General features: G+C 35.5%; 1 protein-coding gene across 19 annotated transcripts in view; it reads left to right on the plus strand.

The window, feature by feature from the left end:
- CLOCK (clock circadian regulator) overlaps positions 1 to 17,417 on the plus strand; it is a 121,376-nt gene that overhangs the window by 60,609 nt on the left and 43,350 nt on the right. For 9 of the 19 annotated variants that reach the window (XM_005555258.5, XM_005555262.5, XM_005555261.5 and 6 more), the window contains 5 exons: positions 4,493 to 4,582; positions 7,315 to 7,374; positions 8,051 to 8,199; positions 10,936 to 11,027; positions 16,127 to 16,216. In XM_005555258.5, the coding sequence (XP_005555315.2) occupies positions 4,536 to 4,582; positions 7,315 to 7,374; positions 8,051 to 8,199; positions 10,936 to 11,027; positions 16,127 to 16,216 (438 nt within the window). In that variant the 5' untranslated portion in view covers positions 4,493 to 4,535. Of the gene's footprint in view, positions 1 to 1,985; positions 2,153 to 4,492; positions 4,583 to 7,314; positions 7,375 to 8,050; positions 8,200 to 10,935; positions 11,028 to 16,126; positions 16,217 to 17,417 lie in introns of all 19 variants that reach the window. The other 10 variants (XM_015450461.4, XM_045392600.3, XM_074039986.1 and 7 more) reach the window with 3 other exon arrangements.

Consider the following 17,417-nt stretch of genomic DNA (forward strand, 5'->3'; position numbering starts at 1 on the left):
AATTCATGCTCAGAGATCAGTAGACATCTGAGGAAAAACCTCTTATGTGCAAGATAAAGGCCAAACCAAAAGGTAAAACACCAAGTTAGGGGAAATGGAGAGCAGTTAGGCAGGTGAAAATTAAACACAAACCTTAGATAAAGTTAAGAGGGATGCTATATCCATGAAATATGAATGAGAAACAATAAGAAATGAAATTAGAAATGAAAAACTCATTGGAAGGGTTGAAAAGTAAAGTGATCTATTGAAAGTAGAGCAAAGAGCCAAAGAGATGGAAAATGATAGAGAAAAAATAAGAAAATTACAACTGTCCAGGATCTCCAATATTCAAATAAGTGCTCCAGAAGGAGAGAGAGGAGATAGAGGGGAAAAACAAGGAATAGAGAACGACTCAAGAAAACTCTCCAGAATTAGAGTTACCAGTTAGGAAAAGCCTGTTGAGTGACCAGAACAGATACAAAAACAAGCCAAAACAGTGTACATCACTGTTCAACTTTAGGAAACAAGGGAACTTTCAGATTGAGATAAATAACAGGTCATATTATTTTACTGATAAAGGATGTAATCCTTTATCAGTAATCAGAATGGCTTTGCACTTCTTGACACCACACTGGAAGCTAGAAGATAGTGAAGCCTTCAGTATTCAGAGGGAAAAGTGATTTTCAACCAGGTATTCAGTATCCAACTAAACTATTGATTAAGGATAGACTAATGACAGTTTTAGACTTACGAAGTCTTAAAAAAATTTACCTGTCATGTCCCCTTTCTTAGGCAGTTAATGGAGGAATTACTCAACAAAAATAAAGAAATAAACTAAAAAAGGTGAAGGCATAGGATACAAGTAACAGGGAACATGACCTAACTAGAGACCCAGGGAATCACCAGGATGATGATGAATAATGGTCACAAGAAGACAGCTGGTCCTCAGGTTAGTAGATAGTTTCCAGTCCCAATAGAAACAGGTTGGAAGATTTCTAGTGATACCACTGTGAGAAGGTGAAATTGGTAGAATGTGTAATGTGTTTGAAGAAATAGTAGATTTAGACAGGGAAGAATTTGTAGCTAAGTTGGTAGTAAGTATAAACAAAACTAGGTAAACAACAAAACGGTAACTCTAGGAAAAACTCAAAAGGAAAAGTAATTATAGTATACTCTGTGGCTCAGTTCTGAATTGACATTTACAGAGTCAAAATGATGTTAACTCCAAATATAACCACCTAACCAAAATTTTGATACTGAGAATGGGGAAGTGTGCATGTGTATGAATAAAATAGTAATGTGATGCATGCTGAGCTGGGAAGTCATATCACCAGATAACTCTGATCTCAAGTTGCTTAAGTAAAGGAGCATTCGATTCCTAGCTGTAACTTGATCCTTTATAATTGGGGAACTTTGTTTTTTGGAATTTTTAATTTTAATTTTAATTTGTGTGGGTACCTAGTATATATATTTATGGGGTACATGAGATTTTTTGATAAAGGCATGCAATATGTAATAATCACATCTTGTAAAATGGGATATCCCCTCAAGCATTTATCCTTTGTGTTACAAACAATCCAGTTACATTATTTTCGTTATTTTAAATGTAACTGGTGAATTTTGGATTCCAGTAACTGCAACCGAGCCTTTTAAAGACATTGCCTATTATTGTGGTCTAATCATGTCGAACCTAAAATATAATGAAATTTATTCTATATTAGATGATATGTTTGACATTCCACTTCAGCTTGTGTAGAGAAGTGGCATGGCATCTGTATCCTTAGACTGCACACCATGGACAAGTGTGACTCTAGCTAGTCTCTTTCTGAATTGAAAGCATGGGACCTGCAGTAGTCTGGAAACAAAATATTTTGGCTGTTCCACCTTACCAGTTTGTCGCTAAAGTTAATTTGACACCATTTAAAAAAGCTTAGGGAAATCTTCTAACATTTGTTTTAGGGTGCATGTCCACCCTATTTTACTTATTCCTTTCCCTTTCCCTTAAGTAAAGTGTGTCTGTCAATTGACTGGAAAGATGAAGATCTTGTGCTCGACTGTTAAGAGATGTATCTGAACGATCACGGTGGCTCAAGCCTGTAATCCTAGCACTTTGGGAGGCTGAGGCGGGCAGATCACTGGAGTTCAGGAGTTCGAGACCAACCTGACCAATATGGTGAAACCTCATCTCTACTAAAAATACAAAAATTAGCTGGCTTTTGGTGGTATGTGCCTCTAATCTCAGCTACTGAGGAGGCTGAGGCAGGATAATCGCTTGAACCTGGGAGGCGGAGGTTGCAATGAGCTGAGATCGCGCCACTGCACTCCAGCCTGGACCACAGAGGGAGACCCTGTCTCAAAAAAAAAGAGATTTTTATATTCTATTAGCTAGACGACAAATAATTTTTAGAAGAATATTGTTAACAACAGTAGTTAAACAGCCTAATGAAGCATCAGCCTATATCTTCTAAACTATATTAGATTCACCCTTCTCGCAGTCAGCAAGGCTCTTCCTGTAGTATAACCCTTAATTCTTGGCGTTGCCAGTCCCCCGCCCCCGCCGCCCGCCCTTTTTTTGGTAGTTTGTCTTATTTTCTACCTTTTGATAATTAAGCCATACTGATGGCTTACTGGGTGCCTTAAAAGGCTCAGATCTGGCCTTTTAAACTTTTTACTGTTAATAATTCTTTTTTAATTCACTGAAATTTGCCCTGTTACTTTTATACTATTCTTCTTGTTCAAGTGATAGAATCAGCCTCAGTTTTTACCATGAAGATAAATATGTCTGTTGGACCAGAGGGATGTACTTAGGTGGTCTTTAAATTCTCTTCTACCTCTAAAATTCTGTAGTTCTGTGTTCCATCTGCTGATACTACCTCAGACACTTGAAATCACAACATTTCATTCTGGTGTTAGTTCTTTTTATTTTATTATTTCTATCTTTGACTCTGCCACTCATTTTCTTTTAAAAACTCTTAGTCCTGGGTATGGTAGCGAGTACCTGTAATCCCAGCTAGTCAGGCGGCTGAAGTGGCAGGATTGCTTGAGCCCAGGATTTCAAGGCAGCAGTGAGCTATGATCATGCCACAGCACTCTAGCCTGGGCAGCAGAGTAAGACCCCATCTCAAAAACAAAAAGAAAAAAAAATATTCTGAGCCCCTCACAGTTCTACTTCTGCAGCCGTAACCATACAGGCAATGCAGCAATGTTACCAGGGTTATTCTCCTTTCCTCTCATGAAGGTGCATTTAAAAACAGTGACCGAATGTTTAGAATCTCATGTTCTTGTAATATCTTTAATCTTCTTTGGTTTAGAAATACTCCAGTGTGCATTTCCTTTGAATGTTGAACATTTTGTTGATGCTCAAAAGCTTTCAGATTTTGGAGCATTTTGCTATTCAGGTTTTCAGATTAGGGATACTCAACCTATAGAATATAAAGAGACAAATTTTAGGCTTGTGATCCAGCTTTAAAGCAGTAAGTTTTACTTCCTTCAATTCGGTATGAGACTCTTTATAGTAAGACTCTCCTGTACTTGACTTGCCTTTGCCAGTTTACCACTTGTATTCTCACTTTATGGTCTCATAATTAAAACTTTAAATTGTAACATGCCAGGTTTTTCATAAGGAAAATGCTAAACCTCCTAGTTTCTCAAATACGATATTCTTTTGTCTCACTAAGGCCTTTGCCTTTACAAATTGCCATTCTTGTAGCTTAAAATTCTTTCACCTATTACCTGTTTCTGTCCTTCAGCCTGTTGCTTCTGAAACTTAAGTGAGAAGTTATCACATGGAGCCCTTGTGAAAATGTAGATTCTGGTTGTTAAGGCTGGGATAGGGCCCAAGATTTTGCCTTTGAAAACAAGCTCTCAGAGGATGGTGATGCTGCCCGTCCCTGCACCATATTTGCTTTAAAAAGAATCTTGACTCCTGACAGACTTACTGTCATGAAGAATATTTCCTCTTGTGTCCCCCCTCTAATTCCCATGGGTACACATAATTGTTCCTTGCCCAGTGATAGCATTACACAGTATATACCTTCATTATACCTCTTACTATAATTATTTAGATATCTATCTTCCTGCTCAATTGCAGTTTTTCCTGCAGGGAATGTGTCTTTCACTGTTGTGTACTCAAAGCCTGCTGTACTGTTTAGCAGAAAATAGGCTTTCAACAAATGTTTATTGCTGAATAGATGGTGTTATTACAGACTATTTGTAGTTATATAGTCAAATATATACTGAATATTGAGAATGTCTGTTTTATTTTGATTGATAGTAAAGAGAAAGTTTATATGAGCCTGAATTACTTTTTTTCTTGTGGTTGTTTTTTAGGAGGGGAGAAAAAGCCTCAAATGTACCTCAGCCATAGGTATTTGCTTGAAGATAATGTTCTAGTCTTCAGTACAAACAAAATGTTTTGAAGTCTCTGTGATAACATATAGTATTTCTCAGGATAACTTTGTGGAAGTAAGATTTTTAGAAAACTAATGACCATATATTTCTCTTTTCACATAAGGAGAAGTACAAATGTCTACTACAAGACGAAAACGTAGTATGTTATGTTGTTTACCGTAAGCTGTAGTAAAATGAGCTCGATTGTTGACAGGTATGTTTTTGAAGACTCTTATTTTAAGTTATATATCGTTATTTTAAAATGCACTATTAGAATGATGGTCTATATAATATTGATAGAAGGAGTTTTATGCCTAAACATAATTACTGTTGCATTCAGTTTCTGTATTAAACAAATACAGTGTAAAAAAGTAAGGTATATCAATATTTTTCTAGAGCCAAAGTCAGCAACATATGGGTTGTGTGTTTTAAATGAGTCCTGACCTGTAATTTTGAGTGATTTGGTCATAGCTGCTCTGAAGGAAATTCTGACAGTTGCAGATGTTTCCTTGGAACCTTCTAGAGTCCTTTTTCTTCTTACCTAACTTCATCCCTTCAAGCATCTTAGCATTTGTGACTGATAAGAGGTAACTATAATTAGGATTTCATTAGTTAAAATTGTAATCTTTACATCTTACTCTTGGGAAAAGGGTAAATCTCCATATTCCTTTGATTTTAATACTTGAAATTTTTGGAGGAGAGTAGAAGGGGGCAGAGAGGGTTAAAAAAACTATTGGGTACTGTGGTCACTACTTAGGTGGTGAGATCATTGGTACACGAAACCCCAGCGACATGCAGTCTACCCATGTGAAAAACCTGCACATATACCCTGGAACCTAAAGTAAAAGTAGAAAAGAAAAGACTTTAAGTTGTCTTTATTTTTTACATTTTAACATCTCTTATCATAATTTAATTGGTAGCACTCTTTTTTTTCTTTCTTAAGGGCACATAAAATAGTGGTGAAATTAACAGTCAATAATATCTTAAATTTGATATAATCCAATAACATTTTTAAAGCATCTACTCTTTGACAGCAAATGTACAGAATACTTTTTTATATGTTATTTAACCTCAATAATTACGTAAGATTTTACAGATAAGAAAACTGTAGGTCAGAGAGGTTAAATAATTGTTTAAAGTCACATAGCTAGTAAGATACCTGGAATTTTTACTTGTGTTGGTTTGGACATTAAAGTTGTTATGCTTTTATTGCACTGTTCTGGGTGCTCCATCCATTGGGGATTCTTGAAGAGTTTTGCACATAGACTTGTACACAGAAGTGACTTCTGACATCTGGGGACAACTTTTCTCCCTTTCTATGAGCTAAATAGTAAAGATATATATACTCCACCAGAACTTGAGGTCTGAGGAGCCAGAAACTTCCTTAAAGAGGCCTGCCTGCCCCATGGCCATAGCTTTGAACTGTGCCATAGTTACAGGCAGAATTAATGATAGTCTTTTCCTTGGAAAGGATATTTCTTCACTGCCTTTGACAGATAAAATATGAATTTGGCATTATGCTTTTCCCATTCTAGATAGTATGACATCTAGGGATGACCTTTGTGTTTTCAGACATAAAGCAGTGATTATTAATATGGGTTCCTTATCTCTGAATGTCATGAAAGTTAGGAACTCTGTCCTCAGAAAATTCATGTACATACAAAAATTTTTAATAAATTTCAAGGCATACATGGAATCCCCAAAGTTCATACATACACCTCCACCATGATACAAGTGTTACAGGTGATCTCAATAGTGACCCCATTTTATAGCACATAGGCCTTTATAGGCCATAGAAAGGTGTGGCTAAAGGAGTGAATAGTGAATTTATATAAAACCTCATAAATCAGCAGAAACTTTAATATTGCTCCTAGGGTTGAGTTAGCCACCAGTGCTCTTGATTTTATTTTTTAGGAATGGTCTTTCCTTACATCTTCCCATAGCCAGCCCCTTGTTGTCACTTAGATCCTAGCTCACATGTCCCCCACTAACCACTCAGACTCTAGTAACTAAAACATCACCCCTTTAAAAAAAATTAAAACTCATCACCCATTTTTATACTTGTTTCTATCTATTGGAAAATAAGGATGGGTATGGCAGTTCACACCTGTAATCACACTTTGGGAGGCTGAGGTGGGAAGGTCATTTGAGCCCAGGAATTTAGGACCAGCCTGGTCAATATAGCAAGACCCTGTCTCTACAAAAATTTTAAAAAACTAGCCAGTCATGGTGGCATGTACCTGTGGTCCCAGCTACTCAGGAGGCTGAGGCAAGAGGACTTCTTGAACCCAGGAGGTTGAGGCTGCAGTGAGTCATGTTCATGCTACTGCACTCTAGGCTGGGCAGCAGAGTAAAGACACTGTCTCCAGAAAGAAAAAAAAAGGAAAAACTGTAGGAAAGCAGCTAAATGTCTTGTTCGTTGTTTACTAAACATGTCCAGAACAGAGCACATGAGTGCTACTACATATTTGTCAAATGAATTAGTAAATGAATGAAATGTGTTAATATAAGTTAATGCATTAGATTGTGATGTTTATGAGTAATTTGTGGTTTTATAAAGTAAGAAAAAATTTAAATTATGCTGTTATAGTTAACAAAAATAATTTTATATAATGGCAAACACTGACTCTCTGTAAGTTTTTACTGATTACTAAAAGTTTGAAACAAGATATTTAAACTGGTTAAATTCTTGTTTAGTGTAATGTGTTCATAATATAGCTAAGTATAAATACTTTTACAATTTATATATGTAATAAACTTAAAAATATAATTATTACTGAATTTTTATTTTCAAATGTTTACTAGGAAATAGGTTAGCAGTTTGAATTTTATAGTCCATTAACTTTACAAAAATTCTAGGTTGTAACTGAGTTGATTTACATGTCATTTTAGTATTGCTGTTGCTTAGCGAGTCTGCTCTTATTTTCTCTATCCGCTTTCTTTTAGAGATGACAGTAGTATTTTTGATGGGTTGGTGGAAGAAGATGACAAGGACAAAGCAAAAAGGTAGTTTGATTAGAGATGTAAAATAGTAAATAAGTGAATAATAAATATAATGGTAAATAAATAGTGAATTAATGATTTCCAAAAGCTATCTGCTTTAGGAGTTTAGATATATTAGCAAGGTGGAAGAACTTAGAATATTGGTATGTAGTTTATAAATTAAATATCTTCTGACCTTTTGGAAAAGTATTATGCTTTGCTTAAACAGAAACTGAATTAGAAAATCTGACTTCCCAAAGCAGATAATTACAGGTATCATAAAATGATTGTTTTATAAATAATCAAGTGTATTTTTCTCAATAGCTCTTTGTTTACTGGTTACTGCTTCACATAGAATAGCAGTCATTATTCATTTAGCACATGTATTTATAATAACCATATAAGTTAACAATCATTGGAAGTGTTAGATTAAATAAAACCTGTGATTTGAATGCAGTTTTTCTTATAGGCATTTTCGTAAAAACATGTATGTCAAATGCATGATTTGTAAAATTTTCTTTAGTAATAAACTAAGCTGAAAAATTATTGCAAATTAACTGTATATTGTTGGTAACCTGGGAGATACTTGTTACCATCTATGTTGATAGAAGTACGTGTTGTGTCATGTCTCAACATTGTATTAAACTACTTGTGTAATTAAATGGATTGTTTAAAAAATGCATATTTTTCATTTCATCAGAGTATCTAGAAACAAATCTGAAAAGAAACGTAGAGATCAATTTAATGTTCTCATTAAAGAACTGGGATCCATGCTTCCTGGTAATGCTAGAAAGATGGACAAATCCACTGTTCTGCAGAAAAGCATTGATTTTTTACGAAAACATAAAGGTAAATTTTTAACTTTGTATAATGGAACAGACTCTCAAAGCATTAGTTAGAATCTTGGCAGAGGTGCTTAAGATTGGATGCTTCCTTGGCTTTTTTAAGAGAGAGAAATCAATTGCATTTTAAAAGATTTCCTAATATGTTCATTCTTTCATTCAACAAACATTTATTCCATGCCTACTACATGATAAATCCTCATGATGCAGGGTAACTGTCCTGAATTTCAAGTAAGTCAAGCTAGGGCAGACAAACATGTAAGCACATAATTACAAATATGAGTAGTGCTTGTAAACTGCAGCAAAAACACAGGAAAGAGTGTATCAGGGAGACTTTAAAAATAGTTGATTTTTCAACTGAGTCTTTTAGATTAAGGAAGACAGCATGTCACACAAAGGGAATATGTGCAAAAGCAGAGAAGCAGGGAGACTTCATTGTCACTGAAGCATGTTTGTGTTGGAAAATTATGGGTGTATTTGAAAGAAAGGAAAAAGCTAGATAATATAAAGTTCTTATATGTCATTTTAAAAGGTTTTTTCAATGTATATCTAGTAAATCAACACTATAAAATAAAGTATTTGTTAATAGAAGAAAATCATCTTGACAAATGAGTCATGAAAAGAAAATTTAAAGAATATTAAGTATTTTGGTAACAGATAATAGATTAAAAAAAAAAAACCTGTAGAAGGAAATTTCCTTTTTCAAATGCAAATGAAACTGTTAAAGTCAGGACAGTTAGTAATTAGTGCCTCTGTTTTACTTCTGCCTAGCTCAGTTGGTAATGCCTTACCAGACTGGTTTATGTTCCACCACTCGTTGAAACTGTTTTTGTTAATTTCACTTATGACATTACCTTCCTATCCCCAAATAAAGCAATAGCTTTTTCTTATACCTCATCTTCTTCTGCATCTCTACAGCACTGGAAATTTTTATCCTTCCTCCCTTGGGCTTCCCTTATATTGTACTTTCACCTCCCCTTTTCTAACTGAAACTAACTTCTTTCCTCTTTCTTTTTCTACCCTCTAAATGTGACATTCCTAAGTCTTATCCTTGTTCTCTTGCTTTCTGTACACTCTCTTGCTTTTCTCATTCCATAGCTTCAGCTATTGTGTCTCTATTAAACTACCAGATTTCTATTTTTAGATGCAAACATTTTAGCCATGTATTTCCAGATAACTTCTAGATCTTTCTTTTGCATGTCCTCAAACTCAGTGCATCTAAAATTGAATTTATTTTCATTATGTCAAGTTACCTCTTTCTCTTAACTTGCCTTTTTTCATTTTTATACTACCGGCCTTTTAGTCACCTAAGACTTAAACCTGAAAATATTTTAGGATTTTTTTTCATCTTCCTTAGCGCCATATCACAGTTGCCAAATTCTGTTGATTCTTTTGTAAATATGTCAATATTTATTGCCACCACTATCATCATATTTTACCTCTACAAATAGTGTCTCACTAACCTCAGTGCCTGTTAAATGGCACACTCATTGAAATCAGTCCGAAAATACTAGGAGTTCAATAAATGATTGTTGAATGAAATGAAATGCATATATTTCCCCCTGATTATAGAGGATGAATTTTGGCATTAGGTAATTTGTTTTTTCAAAATCAGATACATAATTCTCACAAAAGTAGTATTTCTGTTAAGGTGAAAGGATTTTATATACATATCATCCTAAAATAGGCCTATGTTTAATGAAACTTGATTGGATTTGTGGGTTTAAATCCTTTTCCCAAATGTATATAATTGATATGAATTTTAAAAGCACTATATTCCACACATTTAGTAGCTATACTTCTTAGTTACTCTTCATATTTCACTACAGGCATTTCTAATATGCTAACTTATTAGACAGTATGCTGTATTTCTGTATCTGATGATAAAATCAGAATTTAGCTTATACTTACTACAAAGTAGAGTATATTTTGTAGAATATGGTGTATGACATAGATTTTTATTCTGCCTGCTTGTTTTAATATGTCTACATTTAAAAGTAGAAAAAATGTGTTACTAGGTTTCATCATTTATTAATAGCTTTTTCATAACTAAATCTATTAGAAGTATGTAGTGAAATAAAATAGTAATAATTGTTACAAATATATGTCCCACAGCAGGGATCTCCAAATTTTTGACCAGCTATCTACTATTGTACAAAGAGGACACTAAGAAAAATCACTGTGGGAGTATTACTGTAGTAAAGTTTTTGTGCAAAATAGTAATTTAGTCTCTTTGATTAATTAAGATGGAGCACTTAAGATTAGGAAAAAACTTTTTGCCCAGCAGTAGGCAGCTAAGGCCTTCTGTATTGAAAGCAAACCGAGTGACCTCTTTGGCCTTTTTCAGCTAATTTCCCTAATGCTGCTGTAGACATTGCTATTTGAATGCCAAGGGAAGGAAAAGGAAAAAAAGAATGTCTTCAAAATTCTTGGAGCAAAAATCTTGTTTGGTCCTTGTGTCAAATAGGAAGCAATCTCAGGCCCATCAGCAACATAACAGAGCGCCAAGAGAAAAACTAAAGAGACTGGTATCACCAAGAGACCAAATCCAAGGAGATAACTTGCCACGTTATCTCAAATATTTCATCACACCAAAACCTGAACCTTTTGATATCTACCCAATAAATGTTAATGCCTATGGTTGTCATCTTTAATTAGACTGGGAAGAGAGAAGACAACTTGTAGGACTTTTGTACTCCTCCGGTGGTTGGAGTATGCCACTAATATGTCAATCTGTTTACAGAAATCACTGCACAGTCAGATGCTAGTGAAATTCGACAGGACTGGAAACCTACATTCCTTAGTAATGAAGAGTTTACACAATTAATGTTAGAGGTATGTCCAGATTTAATTTTTGAAAGTTTTATTTTCCTCAAAAAAGAAATTACCGGGTAACTTAATATACAGGTGTACCTTGGCAATATTGCAAGTTGAGTTCCAGACCACTGCAATAAAGCTAATATTTCAATAAAATGAGTCACATGAATTGTTTTGTTTCCCTGTAGTCTATTAGGTGTGTAATAGCATTATATATAAAAAATTGATCATACCTAAATTTAAAAATATTTTATTGCTAAAAAATTCTAACAATCACCTGAGCCTTCAGCAAGTCTTATTCTTTTTGCTGGTGGAAGGTATTGCCTCAGTGTCAGTGGCTACTAACTGATCAGGGTGATGGTTGCTGTAGGTTGGGATGGCTGTGGCAATTTCTTCAAATAGTCAGCAATGAAGTTTGCCACATCGATTGATTCTTCCTTACAAGAAGATTTCTCTGTAACGTGCAATGCTATTTGATAGCATTTTACCCAGAGTAGAACTTCTTTCAAAATTACAGTCAGTACTGTCAACCCCTGCTGCTGCTCTGTCAACTAAGTTTGTGTAATATTCTGTATCCTTTGCTGTCATGTCAACAATATTCACATCTTCATCAGTAGAGTCGATCTCAAGAAACCACTTTCTTTACTCATCAGTGGAGCAACTCCTCATCAGTTCAGGTTTATTAGGAGATTACAGCAATCAGTCACATCTTCAGACTGCACTTCTAATTCTAATTCTAATTCTCTTGCTATTTCCACCACATCTACAGTTACATGTTGACCCCTCAAAAGTTACCCACAAGGGTTAGAATCAACTTCTTAACTCTTGTTAATGTTGATATTTTGTCCTTCTCCCATAAATCACAAGTGTTCTCATGCCATCTAGAAGGGTGAATTCTTTCCAGAAGGTTTTCAGTTGACTTTGCCCAGTTCCATCACAGGAATCACTATCTGTGGGAGCTGTAGCCTTGTGAAATGTATTTCTTAAATAAGACTTGAAAGTCAGAATTATTCCTTAACCCATGGGCTGCAGAATGGGTGTTGTGTTAGCAGGCATGAAAACAACATTAATCTCTTTGTACATGTCCATCAGCACTCTAGGCAACCAAGTAGATTGTCAGTGAGTAATAGTATTTTGAAAGAAATCTGTTTTTCTGACCAGTAGGTCTCAACAGTGGGCTTTAAATATTCAGTAAACCATGTTGTCAACAGATGTGCTGTCATCAGATGTCCTGTCATCCAGGGTTTGTTGCTCTATTTATAGGGCATACTTCTTAAGGGCTTTGGGACTTTCAGAATGGCAAATGAATATTGGCTTCAACTTAGAAGTCACCAGCTGCATTTACCCCTGACAAGACAGTTAGCTTGTGTTTTGAAGCTTTGAAGCCAGCTTTAGCTTCTCTTTTCCAACTTTGAAAGTTCTAATGGCATCTTCTCCCAATAGAAGGCTGTTTCATCTGCATTGAAACTCTGGTATATAGTGTAGCCACCTTCATCAGTGATCTTACCTAGGTCTCCCGGATCACTTGCTATAGCTTCTACATCAGCACTTGCTGCTTCACCTTGTACTTTTATGTTATGGAGATGGCTTCTTTCCTTATACCTCATGAACCAACCTCTGTTCACTTCGAACTTTTCTTCTGTAGTTTCCTTACCTCTCTCTGCCTTCACAGGATTGAAGAGAATTAAGGCCTTGCTCTGGATTAGGCTTTGGCTTAAGGGAATGTTGTGGCTGGTTTGATCATCTATACAGACCACTCAAACTTTCTCCATATCAGGAATAAGGCTGTTTCACTTTCTTAGCATACATGTAGTTGCTAAAACTTTTCTTTTTCATTCACAACTTTGCTACTTTTTTGGTTGCAAGAGGTCTAGCTTTTGGCCTGTCTCAGTTTTCGACATGCCTTCCTCACTAAGCTTAATCACATCTAACTTTTGATTTAAAGTCAGAGATGAGGGACTCTTCCTTTCACTTGAATACTTAAAGGCCATTGTAGAGTTATTAATTGGCCTAATTTCAATATTGTTGTGTGTCTCTGAATGGGAAGCTCCAAGGAGAGGGAGAGGGATGGGGGAATGGCCAGTGAGTTGGTGGAGCAATCAGAGCATACACAACATTTAAGTTCACCATCTTATGTGGGCGAATCACCATTACAGATATAGTAATAATGGGAAAAGTTTGAAATATTGCAAGAATTACCAAAATGTCACACGAGACACAACGTGAACATATGCTATTGAAAAAAATGATGCTGATAGACTTGCTTGACCCAAAGTTGCTACAAACCTTCACTTTGTAAAAAAACAAAAAGCAAAACACAACCCAGTAACTGAAGTTCAATAAAGCGAAGCACAATAAAACAAGGTATGCCTGTATAAATAGATTATGGCCACATCTCAAGTCTGAAGCAAGGTATTTGGCAAATTGAGTTATTTTTCTGTTTGTATTTTAGATGGGACAGTTAATTGTGTGTGATTCTTTATGTATTCAGCAGAAATGTTACCATATGAAAATTTGTTAGAGTATAAATATAAACATTTAAACCTGTACTTTAAATCAGAAAAATAAGTGAATAATTTTTATGTATTAGCTCATTGAATCCTTATAACACTCTTATGAAGTAAACACTAGTATCTATGTGTCATAATGGCTAGTATTATAAAGTAGACAATAGTATCTGTTTCTTGCTTTCAGATGGGGAAATTGAGGAACACTGTCTCTTATTTATTTATTTTTTTTGGAGACGGAGTCTCACTCAGTTTCCCAGGCTGGAGTGCAGTGGCACAGTCTGCCCACTGCAACCTCTGCCTCCCAGATTCAAGTGATTCTGCCGCTTTAGCCTCCCAAGTAGCTGGGATTATAGGCAAGTGTCACCGTGCCCAGCAATTTTTTTTATTTTTAGTAGAGACGAGGGTTTACCATGTTGGCCAGGCTGATCTCGAACTTGATCTCAGGTGATTCACCTGCCTTGGCCTCCCAAAGTGCTGGGATTACAGGCGTGAGCCTGGCGAAAAGTTATCTGCTTTTGACCCTATTATGAAATAATACTGGCATTATGGTACTAAAGGGTTGAAAAAAATAATTCATGAATTTGCTCGAATGACAAGATTTCTACTTCTATATTAGCAAAGACTGGATTTGTTTGAGCCATTCTAAAAGATAGGCATCTACTCAAATAAGTTCTTTGTGATACCCAGATCTCTTTCCCAAAAGAAGTGGACGTGGGGGAGGGTACCATTTTCTATATATTCATCAATTACGTAGAGTTAGGGAAGGTTACTCTAACTCCCAGCTCTATAAATTATATACTGCAAGTACTTCTACTTGTGCTACACTAGTGCTGTAGATACAAGGATTAATAAGATATACATGGTTCCTACCAGAGGTCACTATTCTTTTCGAGAGCCATTTAATTAAACAAGAATTAGAGTTTAGTGTGTTAACCATTTTAATAGAAGAATCCCTCTTGTAGTATCTTTTCCGCTGTGTATCTTCTACTTCTTCTCCACTGGATCTTCCTTTCCCTTTGACTACAAATATACTTGCTCTTTTTTTAAATGCCTTCTGTTGATACTTCACCCCCTTAGAACTGTTTGCTTTTTTCTTTTCTTCTAAAGTTCATGAATGAATGACTTGTAATAGCCTTCTGATTTTGTACTCATTTTTATACTCATTTTAGTCTGACTTGCCTTCCTGTTAACATAACCTTTTGAAAATCACCAACATTCATTTCTCATTCTTATTCTTTATTTTATCTCATTTTATACCAGACCATTCCTCTCCTCTTCACTTTGTCATTCTCTCTTCAATTGATTCCTTGATGACAGCATATTCTGTCTTTATCATTTTCTTTTTTGTAATTTTAATTTTTATTTTGAGGCAGGGTCTCACTCTGTTGCCCAGACTGGAGTGCAGTGACATGATCATGGCTCATGGCAGCCTCTGCTTCCTGGGCTCAAGTGATCTCACCTCAGCCTCCAAGCATCTGGGACCATAGGCATGTGCCACCACACTTGGATAATTTTTAAATTTTCTTTCAGAGACAAGGTTTCGCCATGTTGCTCAGGCTGGTCTCAAACTCCTGGGTTCTAGTGATCTTCCCGCCTTGGCTTCCAAATTGGCTTCCTGTCACAGGTGTAAACCACTGCACCCAGCTTTCTCTGTTATTTTCTCTGACCTTTTTCTCTTCCTCATCCCTTGTATGTAGATAATTCTTCCAGGATTTGTCTTTTGTAGATCTCATTTCTTCAACTGTCACTTCTGTGCCTAGGATTCTCAAATGAAAATACATTGTAGTATATAAAGTACAAAATTGCTTTTTTATTAAGTCTTGTACTCCCTGCTCTGACTTCTCTTCTGAAATTAAGCTTCACATTTCTCAATGCTTGCTCAAAGTACTTTCTTTATTCCTAATACTACTGATTTCATTGAGATTCCCATTAACTTAATTATTCCAAAAGCCACTATGATTTTCCTAACTGAATTTTCTTTTCCCTCTAAATCCGTTTAACACCCTGCTTCCACACTACTCTTATTGAAGCACAGCTCCCTGCCCTGACATCTTCTATTGGCTTACCATTGTATGCAGAATAAAATTCTTATGTCAAAGCCTTTTATGATATGAACTCAGCCTAATTTTTCACCTTAATTTCCTGCTACTCCGTTTTACTTTATCCTCCATATATCTCCTTAAACTTCAAATGTACACCTCTGTGTTAACATATCCATGATAATAATGTGTTCCTTTGTGTGCCTACAAAACATTTTGATGTCTTGTGTGCTTTGGAGATGTCAGCATCTTCAAATAAGCCATGATACTGTATATACATGGTTGGATCATGTAATATACCTAGTGATGAAGGTAGAACATTGTCTCTATCTTTTAGAGACCAGTTGTCCAATAGATGGCCAGAGAGAGACTTTTTTTCTCTAGAAGCATTTAAAAATGAACAAAGATACATACCAAGGTATTGTAAAGGGGGAAAGCTAGTATTATATTTTGACAGAACTTTGGATGTTTCCATATTAAATCCTTTGTCATTTATCTCAGATTTTTATTTCTGTCCTGTGAAATACTTTCTTCTTTTCATTTAACATATCATTATGTTTAATTTCAGGCTCTTGATGGTTTTTTTTTAGCAATCATGACAGATGGAAGCATAATATATGTGTCTGAGAGTGTAACTTCATTACTTGAACATTTACCAGTAAGTATAAAGATCCTACAATCTACTTCTTATTAAAATGCCTATTTTAAATATTCTAAAGCACTAGGAAGTGGACTTTGAGAGCAATGTACAACAGTGGTTAAAGGGGTAGGGATAAGAGCTGTAAGTATGTCTTTGTTTTAGCATGTGTTTTCTCAAAGCTCAGTCATAACTAATCTGTAGTAACTTAATATTCAACTACAGTTATGCATCACTAAATAACGGGAATATGTTCTGAGGCACTTTTGTCACTGTGTGAACACCATAGAGTATACTTATAAAAACCTAGATGTATATAACCTGCTACCCACTTAGGCTATATGGTGTAGCCTGTTGCTCCTAGACTCCAACCTGTACAGCATGCAGCTGTACTGAATACTATAGGTAATTGTAACACAATAAGTATCTATATGCTTAAAAATACCTAAACATAGAAAAGGTACATGTGAAGGATTAAGACAGTACTGTACACCTTTATAGACTTTATAAACACTGTGCACTTAGGCTTCTTTATATAAAAATGTTTTCGTCAATAATAAATTAACCTTAGCTTATTGTAACTTTTTAACTGTGTAAACTTAAATTTTTTTTTTTTAACTTTTTAAATCTTGTAGTAACACTTAGCTTAACACTTTGGGAGGCCAAGGCTGGCAGATTGCTTGAGCTCAGGTGTTTGAGACCAGCCTGGGCCACGTGGTGAAACCCCATCTTTAAAGAAAGATAAAAATTAGCCGAGTGTTGTGGTATGCACCTGTGGTCCGAGTTACTCAGGAGGCTCTAGTAGGAGGATTGCACTGAGCCTGGGAGGCAAAGGCTACAGTGGGCCGTCCGTGATAGTGCCACTGTACTCCAGCCTGGGTGACAGAGCAAGACCCTACCTCAAAAAAAAAACCAAAAAACACAAATACATCATACAGCTGTACAGAAATATTTCCTTTCTTTATATCCTTATTTCAAAAGCTTTTTTCTATTTAAAAAACTTTTTTTTTTTAACTTTTTAAACATTTTTGTTTAAAAAGATGTAGCTGTCATCTCCTATAGTAACAGTACCCTTTTGAAATACCTCCTAAAGGACCTGCCTGATGCTGTTTTAGAGTTAACTTACAAATATATATATAAGGCCAGGTGTAGTGGCTCACGCCTGTAATCCCAGCACTTTGGGAGACCGAGGCAGGCGAATCACCTGAGGTTGGGAGTTTGA

The sequence above is a fragment of the Macaca fascicularis genome, chromosome 5, assembly GCF_037993035.2.
Source record: "Macaca fascicularis isolate 582-1 chromosome 5, T2T-MFA8v1.1".
NCBI lineage: Eukaryota > Metazoa > Chordata > Mammalia > Primates > Cercopithecidae > Macaca > Macaca fascicularis.